The sequence below is a fragment of the Strix uralensis genome, chromosome 1 (assembly GCF_047716275.1).
Source record: "Strix uralensis isolate ZFMK-TIS-50842 chromosome 1, bStrUra1, whole genome shotgun sequence".
Taxonomy (NCBI): domain Eukaryota; kingdom Metazoa; phylum Chordata; class Aves; order Strigiformes; family Strigidae; genus Strix; species Strix uralensis.
The window spans coordinates 48,009,005-48,024,304 of NC_133972.1; the positions used below are offsets into that span (position 1 = coordinate 48,009,005).

A 15,300-nucleotide genomic window follows, 5' to 3' on the forward strand; every position below is an offset into this window, starting at 1 on the left:
ACAATTTATGAATACATATTTACACAAGATACTTTTCATTAGAATTACAGACTTCATAGGAAATCAAAGTAGACAAAGGAATATGTGCAATTTCGCAGAAGCGTTGAAAACATTCAAACTATAAATATCCTGATAGCACTACTAAAATTCTTAGTTTTACACACAGGCTGATGTTATTCTACTGAGGAAAAACTAAGGTTTTGTGCCACAACTGTAAATTAAGTACAGTAATGTATTATCATTCCGGCAACATAGATAACACCTGCACTGAACAGTGCGATACTGTTAAATCAATCCACTGATCTATTGAAGATCAAAGTACAAATCTGTATTTTTATTGATTTGGCAGCGTTGCTTACGGAGAAACAAATGCACTAGTTAAACCAGTACATTGTCATACTGCTCCAGTTACAAAAACATCCAGGACTTTCATAGAGCTACAAACGTATCGTACTTCATGATTTTCCCCCAAATGATGATATCCACGTGAAGTAAATAAGCAAAGATACTCAAGTTTGTATCCTTCATTCTGTTACACTGACAAACATACACCACCACTTAATAAATAGAAATGCAGCAGTTCATCCACATAATAGCAAATATTTTTGTACCCTAATCCACCACTGAAGTTCAGTTTGTACAAAACAGTCTTTTCTACAGAGTGGAAAAAAAATACCTTCTTCTCATCAAGGTGCAAGCTAAGCTTTGAAACTTAAATGAATGTGCTTTTATTCTTTTCATGGACAATAAAAGTGTTTCATGGACCTTCTGATCTATCTGAAAATGCATAAATTTGGTCACATATGGATGTCTTCCTTGTTCAGCTTTAATGGACTATTTCAGTATCACTGACGTTGTGCTTTTACTCCTCTTGAACAATACCGTTCCAAGAGTTATGGAGATCAAATTAACTCAAATGATGACCTCAGAGTTCTAGAAACGTGTCCTCATTGTAAAACAAGACCAACCTAAAGGAAGAAGAAAAACAGAGTATTTTAGTTCAAGTACGGCAATAAATCTAAACAGCATCAGTTTTCCACACTTCAGTTATGGATCTTAAATATGACCAATTAGAAAAGTTATTTTAAAACTTCTGCCCATTTTGGCCAGTTAGATTAAAGTACCGTTATACCTAACAGAATTCAGAAGCTCTTTTTTTCTCCCTTACCTTTTCGGATTCCATGCCAGGACACCTCCAGTTGTACAAATAATACTGCAAATTTCCATCTCCAATCCCAAACTTCAGTTTTTCCAGGAATGTTTTGTTTTCCATTAAGTCTAGTGCATTGAACACATCAAATCCTTTCTGGCAATAGCAAAACATTTTTTAAATTTTACTTTTTAAAGTTACAAATGATGCACAAATGATATTTTACACAGTGGCGTACAATATCCAAGAGACTAGGCTAAGTAAGTGGAAAAAAAAAGACAAGGGAATAATTCTTGCCTTTTAATTAGGTACACACACAAAGAAATTTTCCCAATAAAAAGTGAAGTATAAGGCACAACTTTGTTTGAAGATTATCTCCAAAAGAGTAGGAATTTTAAAGCCATTTTCAGGGGTAACGGTCTGAAGAGTCCCTAAAGCATTATCCTTTTTTTATCCTTATAGATATGCATTTTTTACAGTCATATACAGTGTTTTGACATACATGGCCTATTCCAGCTAAAGCTGCATAAATACAGCTTACGGTATTTTTCAGTCATTTATCATTCTATTAATGATAAACATTATATTTATGTGATTTGGTGCTTTTCTGAAATGCCATTGTCTTTAGAACTCCAATCTTTCACACGTTACTCTCCCTCCCCTACTCATGCACCCTCTACCTACTCCTCTTTTCATCACCCTTCCAAATTCACCAAAGCTTTTCTGCTCTTGGAAAAGCCACATAGCCAAATTAGTCTCAGGGTTTTGTGCAGCAACACAAACATACTCAAATCCCAACTCACTATGAACTGTTAACAGGCAACATAAAAACAAGGTCAGTTAAGCCATCACAGTGACAGTTACCACGTATGAATAGCTGAATTTGCTTCGGGGTCTGGATATAAGAGTCAATTTATTTGCAATTAACTGCAAGGGAGTCTGACCTAAGATCTTGGAGCCTTAATAGCACAAAGGCAGTTCGTCAGCAGGACTTTCTATACTCTGAGATAAAAATAAGTTACAAACCAATAATGTTCAGTTCCTCAACCACAAGAAGATGGTAAGGAACATTCTTTACTCATTATAAAAACTAGATGTGGGTTTTTTTTTTTTTTTCTTTTAAATAAGCACCCCATATTAGGAAAACGGGGACTGAAGAAAAAGAGGATTTTAAGCTCTCCATCAGTTTAGGAGTATTTAAAAGAAAGTCACAAAGCAGAGACAGTGAGCTTAGTAAGTTTCCCCACTACCTTGCACAAGGGTCATTCTGTGTGCGGATAAAGCTACACTAAGTTAAGTGTGCTGTGAAAAACACACAGAAACAAACCAAATAAGGTGGCAAGAATTTGACACTTGGCATCTAAAGAAGTGTATTTTGAAATATTTCAAGGTAGTAATAGACAGTAACAGAAATCTCAGAAGGCAGGAAGGGAAGTGGGGGGGAAATAAGAGACACTGTAGGTACAGACACACTAATGAAGCTCTGCAATTAAGCACTTGAAATTCAAATAAATTGTAAAGTCTGCAGATGTAGTTTTAATTCAGTATCTAAACATCAGCAGATTAGGTTCAGGTTAATATCTTGAGAGGTATAAAAAAAGTTCCTGTTCAAGGATACTTGCTCCACAGCTCTGCCAGACCATTAGAGCAGACTGAGAAGTGAACTTCTTCCCCATCTATAAGCTCTCTCCTGTTCTAGATCTAGAAATCTGGTGTCAGCTTCAACAATAAAAAAGTGTCACAGTTTTGGGGGGATTATCCTGCTGCAAAATCCCACTCCCTCCATGCAGAATACATGGAACCTAAGTGCCTAACTCCAAATTCTGGGTTTTGCTTTGGAGGTTGGGCATTTTGTCCTATAATTGCCAAGATTTTACTAGACTTAATTCTAAGATAATTTTATATAGTGTAATATGAAGATAAAAATCAACATTAAACTGACATGCAAACCCTGAAAGCAATTTGCTGAGTTGAATTTGTAACTCCAAAACGTTCTTTGGGAATAAAAGTACAGAAAAGACTGTGGTGGGTTGTCCCCAGCCAAGAGCCAAACACTCACCCAGCCTTTCACTTTCCTACGGGATGGGGGGAAAATAGAAGGAAGGCAAGATGACTTGTGATCAAAATAAATACAGTTTAATAGAGAAAGACAAAGCTGCACACATAAGCAAAGCAAAAAAAGAGCAATTCCTTCACTGCTTCCCATCGGTAGGCAGACGTCAAGCCACTTCCTGGAAAGCAAGGTCTCAGCATGCATAATGGTTGTTCGGAAGATAAATGCCACAACCAGGAGCATCCTCCCTTCCTACTCCTTTCCTTCAGCCTTTATTGCAGAGCCCAAAATCATGTGGTGTGGAATATCCCTTTGGTCAGTTGAGGTCAGCTGTCCTGGCTGTGTCCCCTCCCAACCTCTTGCCCACCTTCAGCCTAGTCACTGGGGGTGAAAGAAAGCCTTGAAGCTGTGCAAGCACTGTTCAGCAACAGCCAAAGCACTGGTGTGTTATCAGCCTTGTTTTAGTCACAAATACAGAGTGCAGCACCATATGGGCTGCTAGGAAGAAAGTTAACTCCATCCCAGCCAGACCCAGTACATTTGTAAACAAAAAGCTGTGAACAGGAGTGCATTTATCATTTCTCTTCCCTTGCCTCACCTCTTCTCGTCTAAAAGTCCAAGTGTCAGATCTGCAAATGTAATCAGGCATCTGACAATGCAGACAGGCCTAACAGGTACTTTGCAAATCCACAGGCATCTAAATCCCAGTATTCTAACTAGAAGATGATATATTTAAAAGAAAAGAATCACACACCACACTCAGAGAGAGATGTGGACAGGGAAAGGTGCAAAGCCTTGGGGTTAGACCACATTAACTGCTTCCTTACCTGTTCTATCCGTGGCCTAGCGAATGGCCAGCCACTCAGCTCCCTGTGCCACACTTCAAATGGAGACCAACATTTATCCCTTTTTCCGCTTCGACTTTTTAAGAATAAGTAGTACTAGTATTTTTAGCCACTTCTGAAAACTGTACTAGCCACCTTCCTGTATCTTCACAGATCTTAATACCTGTCAAAGTCTGTCTCTGAACTTCCTTTGGTATTATTCTGGAGCCTGAATAATGCGGTTCTATATCCCCCATGACTATCCAGGAGTCCTCCTTGCCAAACAGTTATTCAACTCAATACTGCTTATAGGTCAACAAGCCTCAGCAAGCAGTTCATGTCATAGGTATCAGCTCAGCTGCAGTGCTGAACAAACATGGCTAAGACAGACAACTTGAAGACTATGAGGGTGCTTTCATTCAGCCTGCAGTCTGAACAGATAGAGCCTTTGCAGACCATCACTGGCTTCATACAGCATCAACACAGAAATCCCTGTGCCACATGCAGTGCAGATGGCTCTGAACACAGTCGGCTGGAGCACCGCTAGCATTTGCTTGCATTGAGCACTCATCTGGTAGGTGTAATAGCACAAGCAGTGTGGCAGCAACACTGGGAGGGGCAAGCTTCAAGTATGAGGAGCAGAGAAGATGCCTATGCCCTGCAGCATGTTGGGAATGGTTGCTAGAATGGACACCATGGACTGGAGGAAGCCTGTGCAGTGCTGTGAACCGCCAGGGCTAAAGAGGTCTCTGAGAATTCATTCAGAGTGCTGGGATGTGCATCACCTGCACAGCTCTGTACCACAGACTACACTGCCATTGGTGTTTGCCCTGCACTCCCACGAAACCCTGATGATTAACGGCTGAGCGTTAGCTTTTCATCAGGCAGCACTAAACTCTTAGAATTCTTATGCTTAAAAACTTCATTTATAGTCTCTTCCCTTCTATTCAACTAAACCATCTATCAGTGTAATTCTATGCATGAAGGTGTGCTTAAAAGCTACAACATGACATCTACAGAGCTTTACAGGCAGCAATTAGTAACAAGATGATAAATAAAATTTAAAATTATAAATAAATAAAAAATAGTTTAAATAAACAAACAAAATGTATTTAATAGAATGTATTAACTCATCTCTAAGGGAAACTATTTTAGTGATACTTTCCATTCTTCTGGTACTTAGTGAATATGGTCATCAGCATGCTCCTGGATGTTTACACTGTTCAAGCTATTGCAAACACTTGATCTTCATAGCACCACTCAAAAACAAGCACAGTGTTTTATATTATAAAATATATGTATTAAATCTCATCAACTGCACTCCATGCTGTAGACAGTAAAAGAAAACAGAATGCAATGGTATGGATAAATTGCTGTCAGTTCTTACCTTTCCACCACTCCTAAGAATACCTTTGTGAAAGAAGCAGAAAAAAAACCCCAAACAACTTACCAATTTAGCTATAATGAGTGCATCATTCATTAAGTCCAAGAGGGGGGTCTCTGTATGAATATTGTAAAACGAATAGGCAGCTTTGAGGCTTTTATGAACAGGATGGTGCATCACTGTTGAAGGTAATGTGTAGAAACTCAGGAAGTCTGTTAAAATACCATTTGAGCCCTACAAAAAAAAAAGTCAGTAAGACGTAACTGCTCCGTTATTGATTAGGCTAACATGGCAGTTCCACAGGAAGAATAATAAATGCAGTCTTGCACACCATAAGTATTATGATGTAACAGGTAATCCTGGCTAATATTTGAAGAATCTGAATTCTTGCTGAGGATGTATCTATACACCAAAGCGAGACTGAAGCCTGAAGTGGTCACTTCAGAAAAGGAAACAAACATTTAGATTTTTCTTGTCTATTACACCAATAATATTTTGATATTGAACAACTCCCAAGCTTAGCCTGCTACAAACAAAGCACAATTCCAAAAAAGTATAGAATTTTTTTCCAATTTAACTTATTTTTAAAAGAATATTTTTAAAACCTGACAAAGCTCATATTGAGGAATAGTTTTCTCAGCTTTCTAAAAAGAGGAAAAAATATACTGTGCTGGTATACAAAACATATTTAAATCAGCTCTAGTGATTACTAATCAACAAGCACAATCCATTTGCTAGACAACAGCGCTAAATCCCATCGGAATTCTAGTAAGACCAGTAGTCACCAAAAAAGGTACTTATACAGAAATCTACAGTATCCTACATAAACATTCTTAATATTCCACACATCTAATGAAGTTTAACCATCTTTAAGAGTGTAGATTAATAGGAAATGGAAAATAATCATTACATGGGTTATGACTGACATGCTAAGCACAAAAAAACTACCCAGATTTTCACTCCTATTTGATTGGGTCTCCAGTATCTCTAAGAAGATATGGCAAAGGAGACACACAAATGCTTGTTTGCTTTATTTCTGAATGACTGGTGCTCATTATTTTGAGCTCAGTAAAGGACCTCACATGGATCCTTAAATTGATAGTATTTCCACAGTAAAAAGTAAGAGTTGAACCCATCACATGCAAGAAAAGCTATTGTCTTAGAGCAGGTACAGATTCTGTAGTAGAGATACACTAACAACAAATAACAGAAAAGTTATTAAGTCACTCACTAACTTCAGTAAGGACAATGAAAACATTAATTCAGGAATTATACAGAGTATCTTAAGGTTTTAGTTCTGCACATTACAAAGATGACTTAAAAATCTGACACTAACTTCTCCAGGTCACACAGGTCTTAAAAAGATTTTAAGCACTAAGAAACCTGCATTTTGTATAGTGAAAAACTAGTTCAAGAGACAGTGTAAAACACGCAAGTGAAGACTGCACTGTTAGTTAAAATGGCATGTCAATGGCACACTCATGCCAATCCTGGTGCTTGTGGACTCTTCTGTGGGCTTCAACTCATCAACAAAGCCAAAAAACAACCCAGAGAGTGGTGAGGAGGCAGGGGAAGAAGAGGGGGTGGAGAAAGAAGGAGGGACAGCAGGTTAAATTAGACCATGGAAGAGTCCAATGAGTGCTAGACCAACTACAAAGTAAGTAGAAAGCTAAGTCTGAACAATGACAACCGATGAGCAGGACCTCTCAATCTCCAGCAGTAAGTTTCTAAATTCAGTTGAGACTCCCACACAAATTCAGGTTGCACTGTGTGAACACTGAGCTTCACAACCTGCAGCTTCTGCAAGGAGCTGGTAGGTTTATAGATGTTAGCGCTGATCATTTCCAAATAACTTTATCACTCTAAATGGAGCAATACACTAACTCAATATGATGTCTACAACTGATTTAGCATGTATTCAGAGGGAAGAGTGTACCTTTCTCCACTAGCTTTATCGCAGCTATTCCAAACCATGCCTTGGAGATTTCCAGTCCAAATGCTAATCTATTCCTGCACTGCTTATTTTGCAAGTAGCTTTGTGACCAACAGGTTAGAGAGTTGAGGTGGTAGGATGGGGAGGGAAGAGTAACTGGTAGGAAGAGATGATGGTCTTCATCTTGTTAATGGACAAAGATTATAATTTTCAAGATAATTGAACTCCTAGCTGACAGCAACTCATGACAGCACCAAGGGATGTCAACTTTTACTTCTTGTACTTTACATATATTCATGCATATACATGTATCTATATACACACACACATTCATACACACACACACACACACACACCCCCACCCCCTTTTACTGGCAACAATATGTTTACTGAAGCAGATTACCAACCATAATTCTCCCAGCAGGTGCCCCTAAAACTAGTTTTAAAAATAAAGAATTTTGAACTGGTGTATGGCAGAAACTTAAGACACATAAGAGAATGATAGTGAATTCAAACTAAATCCTTATCTGTCATTGTATCATTTTTCCTTTTTTTCTAGGAAAGGAGATTTGAAGACCACTGCTTAATATCATGTCATATCTCTATGGAAAAAAATGGAGGAATGCAGGCAGAAGGGTTGTTTTCAAAATATGTAAGGTTCTTTGCTGTAGTATTTCAAGATAGTGGTATTTTGAGATTTCAAAATTCTTCTTTAAAATATCCTGTTATAAGAGCACTGCAGTTTATCACAACCAAACATTTTCTCATTAACAGAATGCAATTCAAATAACAAAGCTTGGAATCAAATTCTACCTGTAGTTTTCATACTGTCTGCATTTCAAAAATTTTGATGCCAATTCGAACTTTTGGAAGTGGCATTCACATATACATTCGTGAAGTAGTTAGGGCATGTTTTACCTCTACTACATAAGTGTCAATAATATGATCCCGGGGCAGGAACCAGTGGGCTACCTCTTCTTCATCCATCACAGGAGCAAGATTAAACTGTTTCAAGTAAGCGTTGATTAATTCTTGTACTGCTTTAGTATCTTTCTGTTCCATTGGTCTCAAACCTGAAGTCTTTGTGGCCTTATTGTAACAAAAGAAATACAAATGTTAACATGTTGAAAGGAAAACTGCATACACAGCAAAGGCTAAAAGTAGGTTGCAGAGTCACTCCACTTGCTATAATGCATTCATTATTAGCCTATTTTACCCCAGCCACCTAATTCATTATGCTATTTTACAAACTGCTTTCAATCAGAATTCCCTCTCTTCTAATTATTGAGATAGTCTGGGGCACTTCAATCTTTATATTTCATTATTGAAACAACTCATTTCTCCAGAGAAAGAAATACCATTGCCAACAGCCTAGACTTCATGCATTTTGTATTTTTTTTTTTTAGGTCAATCTTTACTTCTTATCTTCTAAACTACCTAGGGCCCAGACACAGAAACAAAACATAAAGCAACTTGCATATCAGAAGTTAATCTGAAGACAAGAACACTTGTGATTCAAAGTCATGAAAATTAAAGTCAAGCTATAAACCGAAGTCAGCTAATTTCTAATTAAACTTTATTTAATAAAAAAAATTCCACCCATTCTTAACACTTGCAAACTCCCTTGCTAACTCAACTTTCTATACAGGCACAACTCCTGTTCCATTAACAAGAAAGCTTCTCATAACTTAGTTGCCTGAAATTAGAAGCCTACAGTATTTTAACAAGTTATTTACTTGATTTTAAACATCAGAAGAGGAAAAAAATTGTGTTCCAGTACTACACAATTAATGTTTAAACAAGCAAAGGTGATTAAAGTTTTCTCCCCAGCTTTTGTTAGCTTTCCTGAGTATTTCCTTTTACGGAGGCTAAGGGGTATTCTCTTCAGAGCTCATTTATCCTGCCTCATCTGTCTGAGCTACATACTTGGGCATGTATCACATTAATCATAGCAAAGTCAATTGCAAGAGCAGCCAGGTAGAGGCTTGATTACTGGAAGCCTGAAATTAGTGTAGCTGATTATGCTTTGCTCAGAAGGCATTATTCTGGGGGAGGTATTTATTCACATGCTCTGGGAGTCAGCAGACAGATGAAAAAAATCAAGGCACGTTTTGCCACAGGTCTGGCCTGTGTATTTACATTTTAGTCTTCCTGCTTTCCTGAGCAGCCTGGGACTATGGTGTGCCTCCAGAACAGCACATCATCTAGATTTATTTTAAATGCCCTGAATCCATAAGGGTATTCACCTGACTCATCAACATGACACTTCTTATGCCATATTTCATTCGTAGCCTCCTTTATGAAAGGTTAATTTCAGCTCACTCCAAGCCTTCGTCCCTCTTCTAAAACCATACGCTGGAGCAGGATGGGAGGAAATGCAGCTGGGCTGGAACATCTTTACTCCCCAGCAGCGCTCAGAATGGCCACCAGTAAATGATTATTTGCAGCCCCAGAAGTGAGGGAAAGAGTACAGAACTGGGCTAAAATTTGTTACTCTTCTCCATATATCAAGCTGCACTGGGCATATATTCATGCAAGTCTCTTGGCTCAGGATCTCAACCAGTCAGGAGGACATACAGAGACAAACATGCTCCTGTCCTTATTCTAAACAGACAAAATTCACCTCTTTCAGAAAACTCCTTGCTCAAGAGACTAAACACTTAAAAAATAAATTTTATTTTGTGTATCTATAGGTACCTGCACAAACACAGCCTTCAGTGAGGGTGGTATTTATTAATTACATTATTTATTATTTCTGAAAACCTTTTTAATTCGGACTGTTTAAGTGATTAGAAATGATTAATTCCTCTTAAAGGGAGATGAGCTCCCAGTGGCAATGATATTCCAAGGACGCTAAGAAAAGAGGTTAAAATGCAAGAAACAGTGTTTGGTGCTGAGGGACAGGACAGTATGCCCTGTATGAACAAATTTGTGTGACAGTACTGATTATGATAACAGCCTGAAACTGAGGCTAAAGACCCTCAATAGTACTTAAACCCTTTCTTAGGAAAAAAACTCAAAAAACCCCCAAAGCTCTAGACCTAAAGAGAAAACAGCACAAAGATTAAATCTTTATTTTCCATGGGAGAAGCTCCCAATCCGATCTAAAAATAAACCAACAGCTGAGGCGTATGGACTCCTACATCACTTAGTTTTAAAAGTTGATTTTCAAAGCACCTATTTTCTATTTGCACATCTCTGTACAGTATGTTTGCCTTAGCTATATTTTATGAATGAGATATGATGTATTCTTTGTTTTCCATAATTTATTTTTCTGTTGAAATCCAGGTTTTATGGTAAAGGAAGATGATCAGGGTACAACTGCTACTGTTTCTAATTGTTCTCTGTAGTTACACTTTTTGTACTGTTAGATCCTTATTCTTTAAACTATTCTTTTCCTGTATTGTTTCCATGAGAAACAGTATTAGAGCTGCCTCCAAAACCTATATTTGAAATTGTCTACTGCACTTTTTTAGACTATTAAAAATGCCTTCAAGATTTGGTGGAAGCTATATTTAGCTTCCCAAGATTAAAACCTAATTAATTTGGTTATTAATTCTTAAGCTCTGAAAACTGCTGCCCTGCACGCAAGGGAGAGCCTGCGTGTGCAGGCAGAGGTAGTATGCAGGCAGCACGGGAAACAAATCTCTCTGACAGCAGCAGGAGTTCAGATCAAGCCATGGCATGTGCTTTATATACCAAGGAGTGCTTAGTGCATTACTCAAATATATAAGTAGTAAGAGAACCTGCAGCATTAAGCTAAATATAACCAACAGACACAAGTCTCCAAAGTCAGATAAATTATTAAAGTACTACAAGTGAGGAAAAAAAAATATTTTCCTAACCAAAAGGGAGTGTTTAAATAAAAAACAGTTTACTGATATGGTACAGGTAAAGGATATTCCGCAATCCCTCCAAATAGAAAGGTAGCTTTTACAAGCAAATAAATTGTTTTCAATCATAAAGCTTAGACTAGCTTCGGTAGGCTATTAATTACAGCAATGAGATTTTTTAATAGTACATCTCAGATTACTTAGAGTGACTTGCCCTGTCATGGAAATGCCTCCTAAGACTTTTTGCAACCTAACCATTAACTGCAAACATGAGAAAAAATATTTTTAACTAACTTAGCTATGCCACAATACTTTTTTTTTGCTACATCATGCAAATAAACTGTACACAACATAGTGGCTTTTGCTGAGCCTGCTCATTGCAGAAGAACAACATTGTCTGACAGAACAGAAAAAGCTGTGAATTAGAGTGGAATCAACAATCCAACTGTATTCAGCCAGCTTTCTGATGGACTTCTCTGAAAATTTTAAGACATGAACTGTTAATTTTCTGTTCCAGTAATCTTTTATCATATTAATCATACTGCGAATAGTCTTAGGCATTTTCAACTCAATCCCACACGTTTATGAAGCCAAGGTTTCTGTTTTTTTCTTTGTTTGTTTAAGGCTTTTAGGTCAAAATTTATATTTTCTCCATATACATATCTACATTTCCAGCAATAGTCTCTTCTGTTTAGTATATCACTTAAAGTCTTTTTCATCAACCAGAGATATATATTTTTTTTTTTAATGTCCTGCATGCACTGCCTTTCCACAGAAAAGCCTGTGCTGTCAGAGACAGATGGAAGGTTATTTTGGGCCTCACAATAACTGTGGGGATTCTCTAGAAGTCATACTGCTTACATCAGGAAGTCTGTAGAGCTTCATTGTTCTTTGTAGAGTCATGTTTCTACTCAAATGTGAAAATTTCACCTCCACCAATTTTCTGGGATTCAGTGATCGATGCCAATACCTGCAAATAAAATTAATAATAAGATTAAATAGTATTTTAAATGTCAGCTTTACTTGCATCTATTTTCCTACTTTCTCTCATTGCTCCTCCTCCTCTCCAAATCTGTTTTTAAGCAAGCCTGTACTGTCTGTAAGAAGCTTGAGCAACAAAAGATAAGGAAAAGCTACATCCAACCATATTTTTGAATCTAAGCAAATGCTTTTTATTACAGAATGAGTAATTACAAAGTTAAACATTTTAGTACTTGCCATAGCCCTGACAATCTCACCATACTTACATGGCAACATTTATTTTCTTGTACAGATGGGACCCTCTGCTCATGTCTAAGTAGTTGTTGAAGGAGATCTCTTCCTAGGACATCATTATGCAAAAGAACATCCCTGGTTACTCTAACACGGCGTGGCTTTTTTTTTTTTTTCCCCATCCTTCCTCACAGAGACTTACAGGATCTTTGGTGTTGATAGATATAAACACAATTTCAAACCAAAAAGTACCCTGTCCTCCAGAAGGCTAGACACCTGAACTACTACTGCTGGAACTGAACTTTTCCCAGTAGAAATAAAATCCATTCCAAGCAAACAAAATTATATTTGATTACATATAATTCTTCTCACGTGATAGTTTTCCCATCTTTATCAAATTCCGATCAAGTCCTTTCTTCAGGAAAGATGAAAGTATTTCAAAAAAACAAATCATACAATTCCCAGAAGTGCTCTGCCATCTTTGGCAAGCAACCAGGTCAACAAAGAAGTGCCCCAGCAGGGAAACAGGCCACTTGAAAAACACAGGTATACAATGTTGTCATTGCTAGCATGGCTTCCACCAGAAGGTCAACAGAAACATCTATTAGTCTATTTAAGGTATGATAAACAAACCCAAAATTAGATTTTAGTCTGAGAAGCTGTTTCATCCAAGGCACTGGGAGGAAAGGGAAAAAAAAAAAAAAGCACCCTGACAAACACTGAGGCCTTCAGGTTAGTCAAGGCCACAACATTTAATTTTGTTGATTTTATGCTTTTATTGTTTCTAGACAAATACATAAAATGTTCTGTAAAATGACTGCTACAGGAACTGATATTACTATGAACATCACCTAGGTTACCTGCAAGTGGCCACAGGTTTGGGGAGTACCACTCCAGCAGTGTAAACAGCCTGAAAAATTCCTTCCAGGTTTACTCTTCTGGTTATTTCCCGAATCAGTACAGGTGCTACCCGTTTAGATCTCAGTTTCTTATGGACACACAGAAAATTGATTTCTACCATCTTCTTCACACTAAAAGGACATTAAATAGTGGAAAAGTTATAAAGAGGTGCACATTGCATATTTTATTTTTCGTAAATATAGTTTCCCATGTTGTGACAGAAGAATTTGAGGTAACAATAAATTGGTCTGTGACAAAGTACATCTGCAAGAAATACTCATCTGTGGTATTGTGACTGCAATGGCAAACTGCACAATGTGCAAGTTGTGTCTAAAGTGTTTGCAACACTGTTTTCAGAGCTCTATCCAGACTTAACCAATTGCCTTTAAAATGCAAAATGGCATCCAAGCACATGCTACGTGATACCATAATACTTTGTGATTGTCAGTGTATGAAGACCTGGCCAAGGAAGTCCGACCGACTATACTTTAAATACTTTCCAGTAGGGTCAGAAAACTCTATGTCATTATCTGTGTCATCCATCAATAAGAAAATTCCTTAAATATGTATTACTGGTCTTCACTGTAAGGAGACCACAAGCTTTTCGGGGCAGGGGGGGAAGAGGAAAAAAAAAAGTCTCTGCTACATACACAGATTTCTTCTGACTCTTTATGGTCAGTGACCCTCCTGCTCTCTTTCTAAGTTGTCTATGGCAATGGATACCAGTTTAAGATTTGTTTCATCATGTTATTCTTTTACAAATACAAAAGTAATGGTGCATTTTACCTGTCATAAATACGAATATTTGCAGGGATGGCACTTATGAATCCTACCAGTTTTTTGTTTGAAGACACTCTAACCCCACAGTGCCACTGGGGTAACCAGCCTGGAGGACGTAGCGCCCTAGAATTGATGACAGAAGTAATTACAAATTACTGCCTAAGAAGATGTAATAAAAACACCCTTCTTTGCACTCCAGCCAGAGCAGAATGTGGAACTTGCTACTCACCACAGAAGAAATTCAGGTGAATAATCAAACCTAAACATATTATCATCATCTTCTACGTAATTCTCATTTAACAGTGTGTATAACTCCTTCAGCTGAAAACACACACAAAAAAATCCAAGTATTTATCCACACACATCAATCAGAATAAACTTCAATGATTTTAGATACATGTAAGAATTGTTTTACTTACAACTTCAGCATTGCTAAGATCCAATGTGTCCCACATAAAACCTTGTGGCAACGAATATGGCTCTAGGCGGACATTGTCCTTATCTGGTTCAATTGCACCATGTGAAGTTATAACTTCATCTTTTGAAGGAGGAGGAAGAAAAAAAAAGAACAACAAAGAATAGTTACATTGCTAGCTTTCCTGATAGTTCTCAAAACTGCATTTATGTCACATCATGTATTTTCTCATAATTATGTGACAGGAACATGATGTTTTTAAATAATGCTTAAAAAAGTTAGTATTATTAGCTTATACTATTTCTCATTCTCACAGATCAGATTCAGGCTAATGACTAGCTCATCAGAGTATCGATAACTATGCACAGAACTACTCTACCTCAACTGATACCCAGTATTTTGTAACACAGGACAGCAATTTATCAGCACACGCACAGCATTTAGCCAGCCACAAGATCCACAGTCTCATCATGAGAAACATGTTGTACTCACAGCTAACAAGCTACGGCTTGGATCCTGTTTACACTGACTTGGACAGACCTGAACTCAACAGGATTACTCAGAATCAGTGACATGGCAAAGCCAGGGCATTTAAGGGATGCTAGTGAAATGTGAAACTTATTTCTAAAATCCTACATGAAAGCGTGCTTTCTTCTCCCTTATTTACAACCCCAGTCCCTCCGTATAGCTATAAACAGAAGCTGTTACTCTTCTATGGAGGAGCAGCACCTGCCAAATCAAAGAATCACAGAATCATTTAGGTTGGGAAAGACCTTTAAGACCATTGAGTCCAACTGTTAACCTAGCACTGCCAAG

The 15,300-nt window shown here is 37.6% G+C and overlaps 1 protein-coding gene across 1 annotated transcript in view; it reads right to left on the bottom strand.

The window, feature by feature from the left end:
* Positions 1 to 15,300, bottom strand: part of NMT2 (N-myristoyltransferase 2) — a 32,365-nt gene continuing 17,065 nt past the window's right edge. The window contains exons 4-12 of the mRNA XM_074865009.1: positions 14,489 to 14,607; positions 14,299 to 14,390; positions 14,076 to 14,192; positions 13,250 to 13,420; positions 12,039 to 12,147; positions 8,263 to 8,433; positions 5,478 to 5,645; positions 1,169 to 1,306; positions 1 to 968 (exon numbers count right to left, since the gene is read on the bottom strand). Coding sequence (XP_074721110.1) covers positions 948 to 968; positions 1,169 to 1,306; positions 5,478 to 5,645; positions 8,263 to 8,433; positions 12,039 to 12,147; positions 13,250 to 13,420; positions 14,076 to 14,192; positions 14,299 to 14,390; positions 14,489 to 14,607 — 1,106 coding nt within the window. The 3' untranslated portion in view covers positions 1 to 947. The remainder of the gene's footprint in view (positions 969 to 1,168; positions 1,307 to 5,477; positions 5,646 to 8,262; positions 8,434 to 12,038; positions 12,148 to 13,249; positions 13,421 to 14,075; positions 14,193 to 14,298; positions 14,391 to 14,488; positions 14,608 to 15,300) is intronic.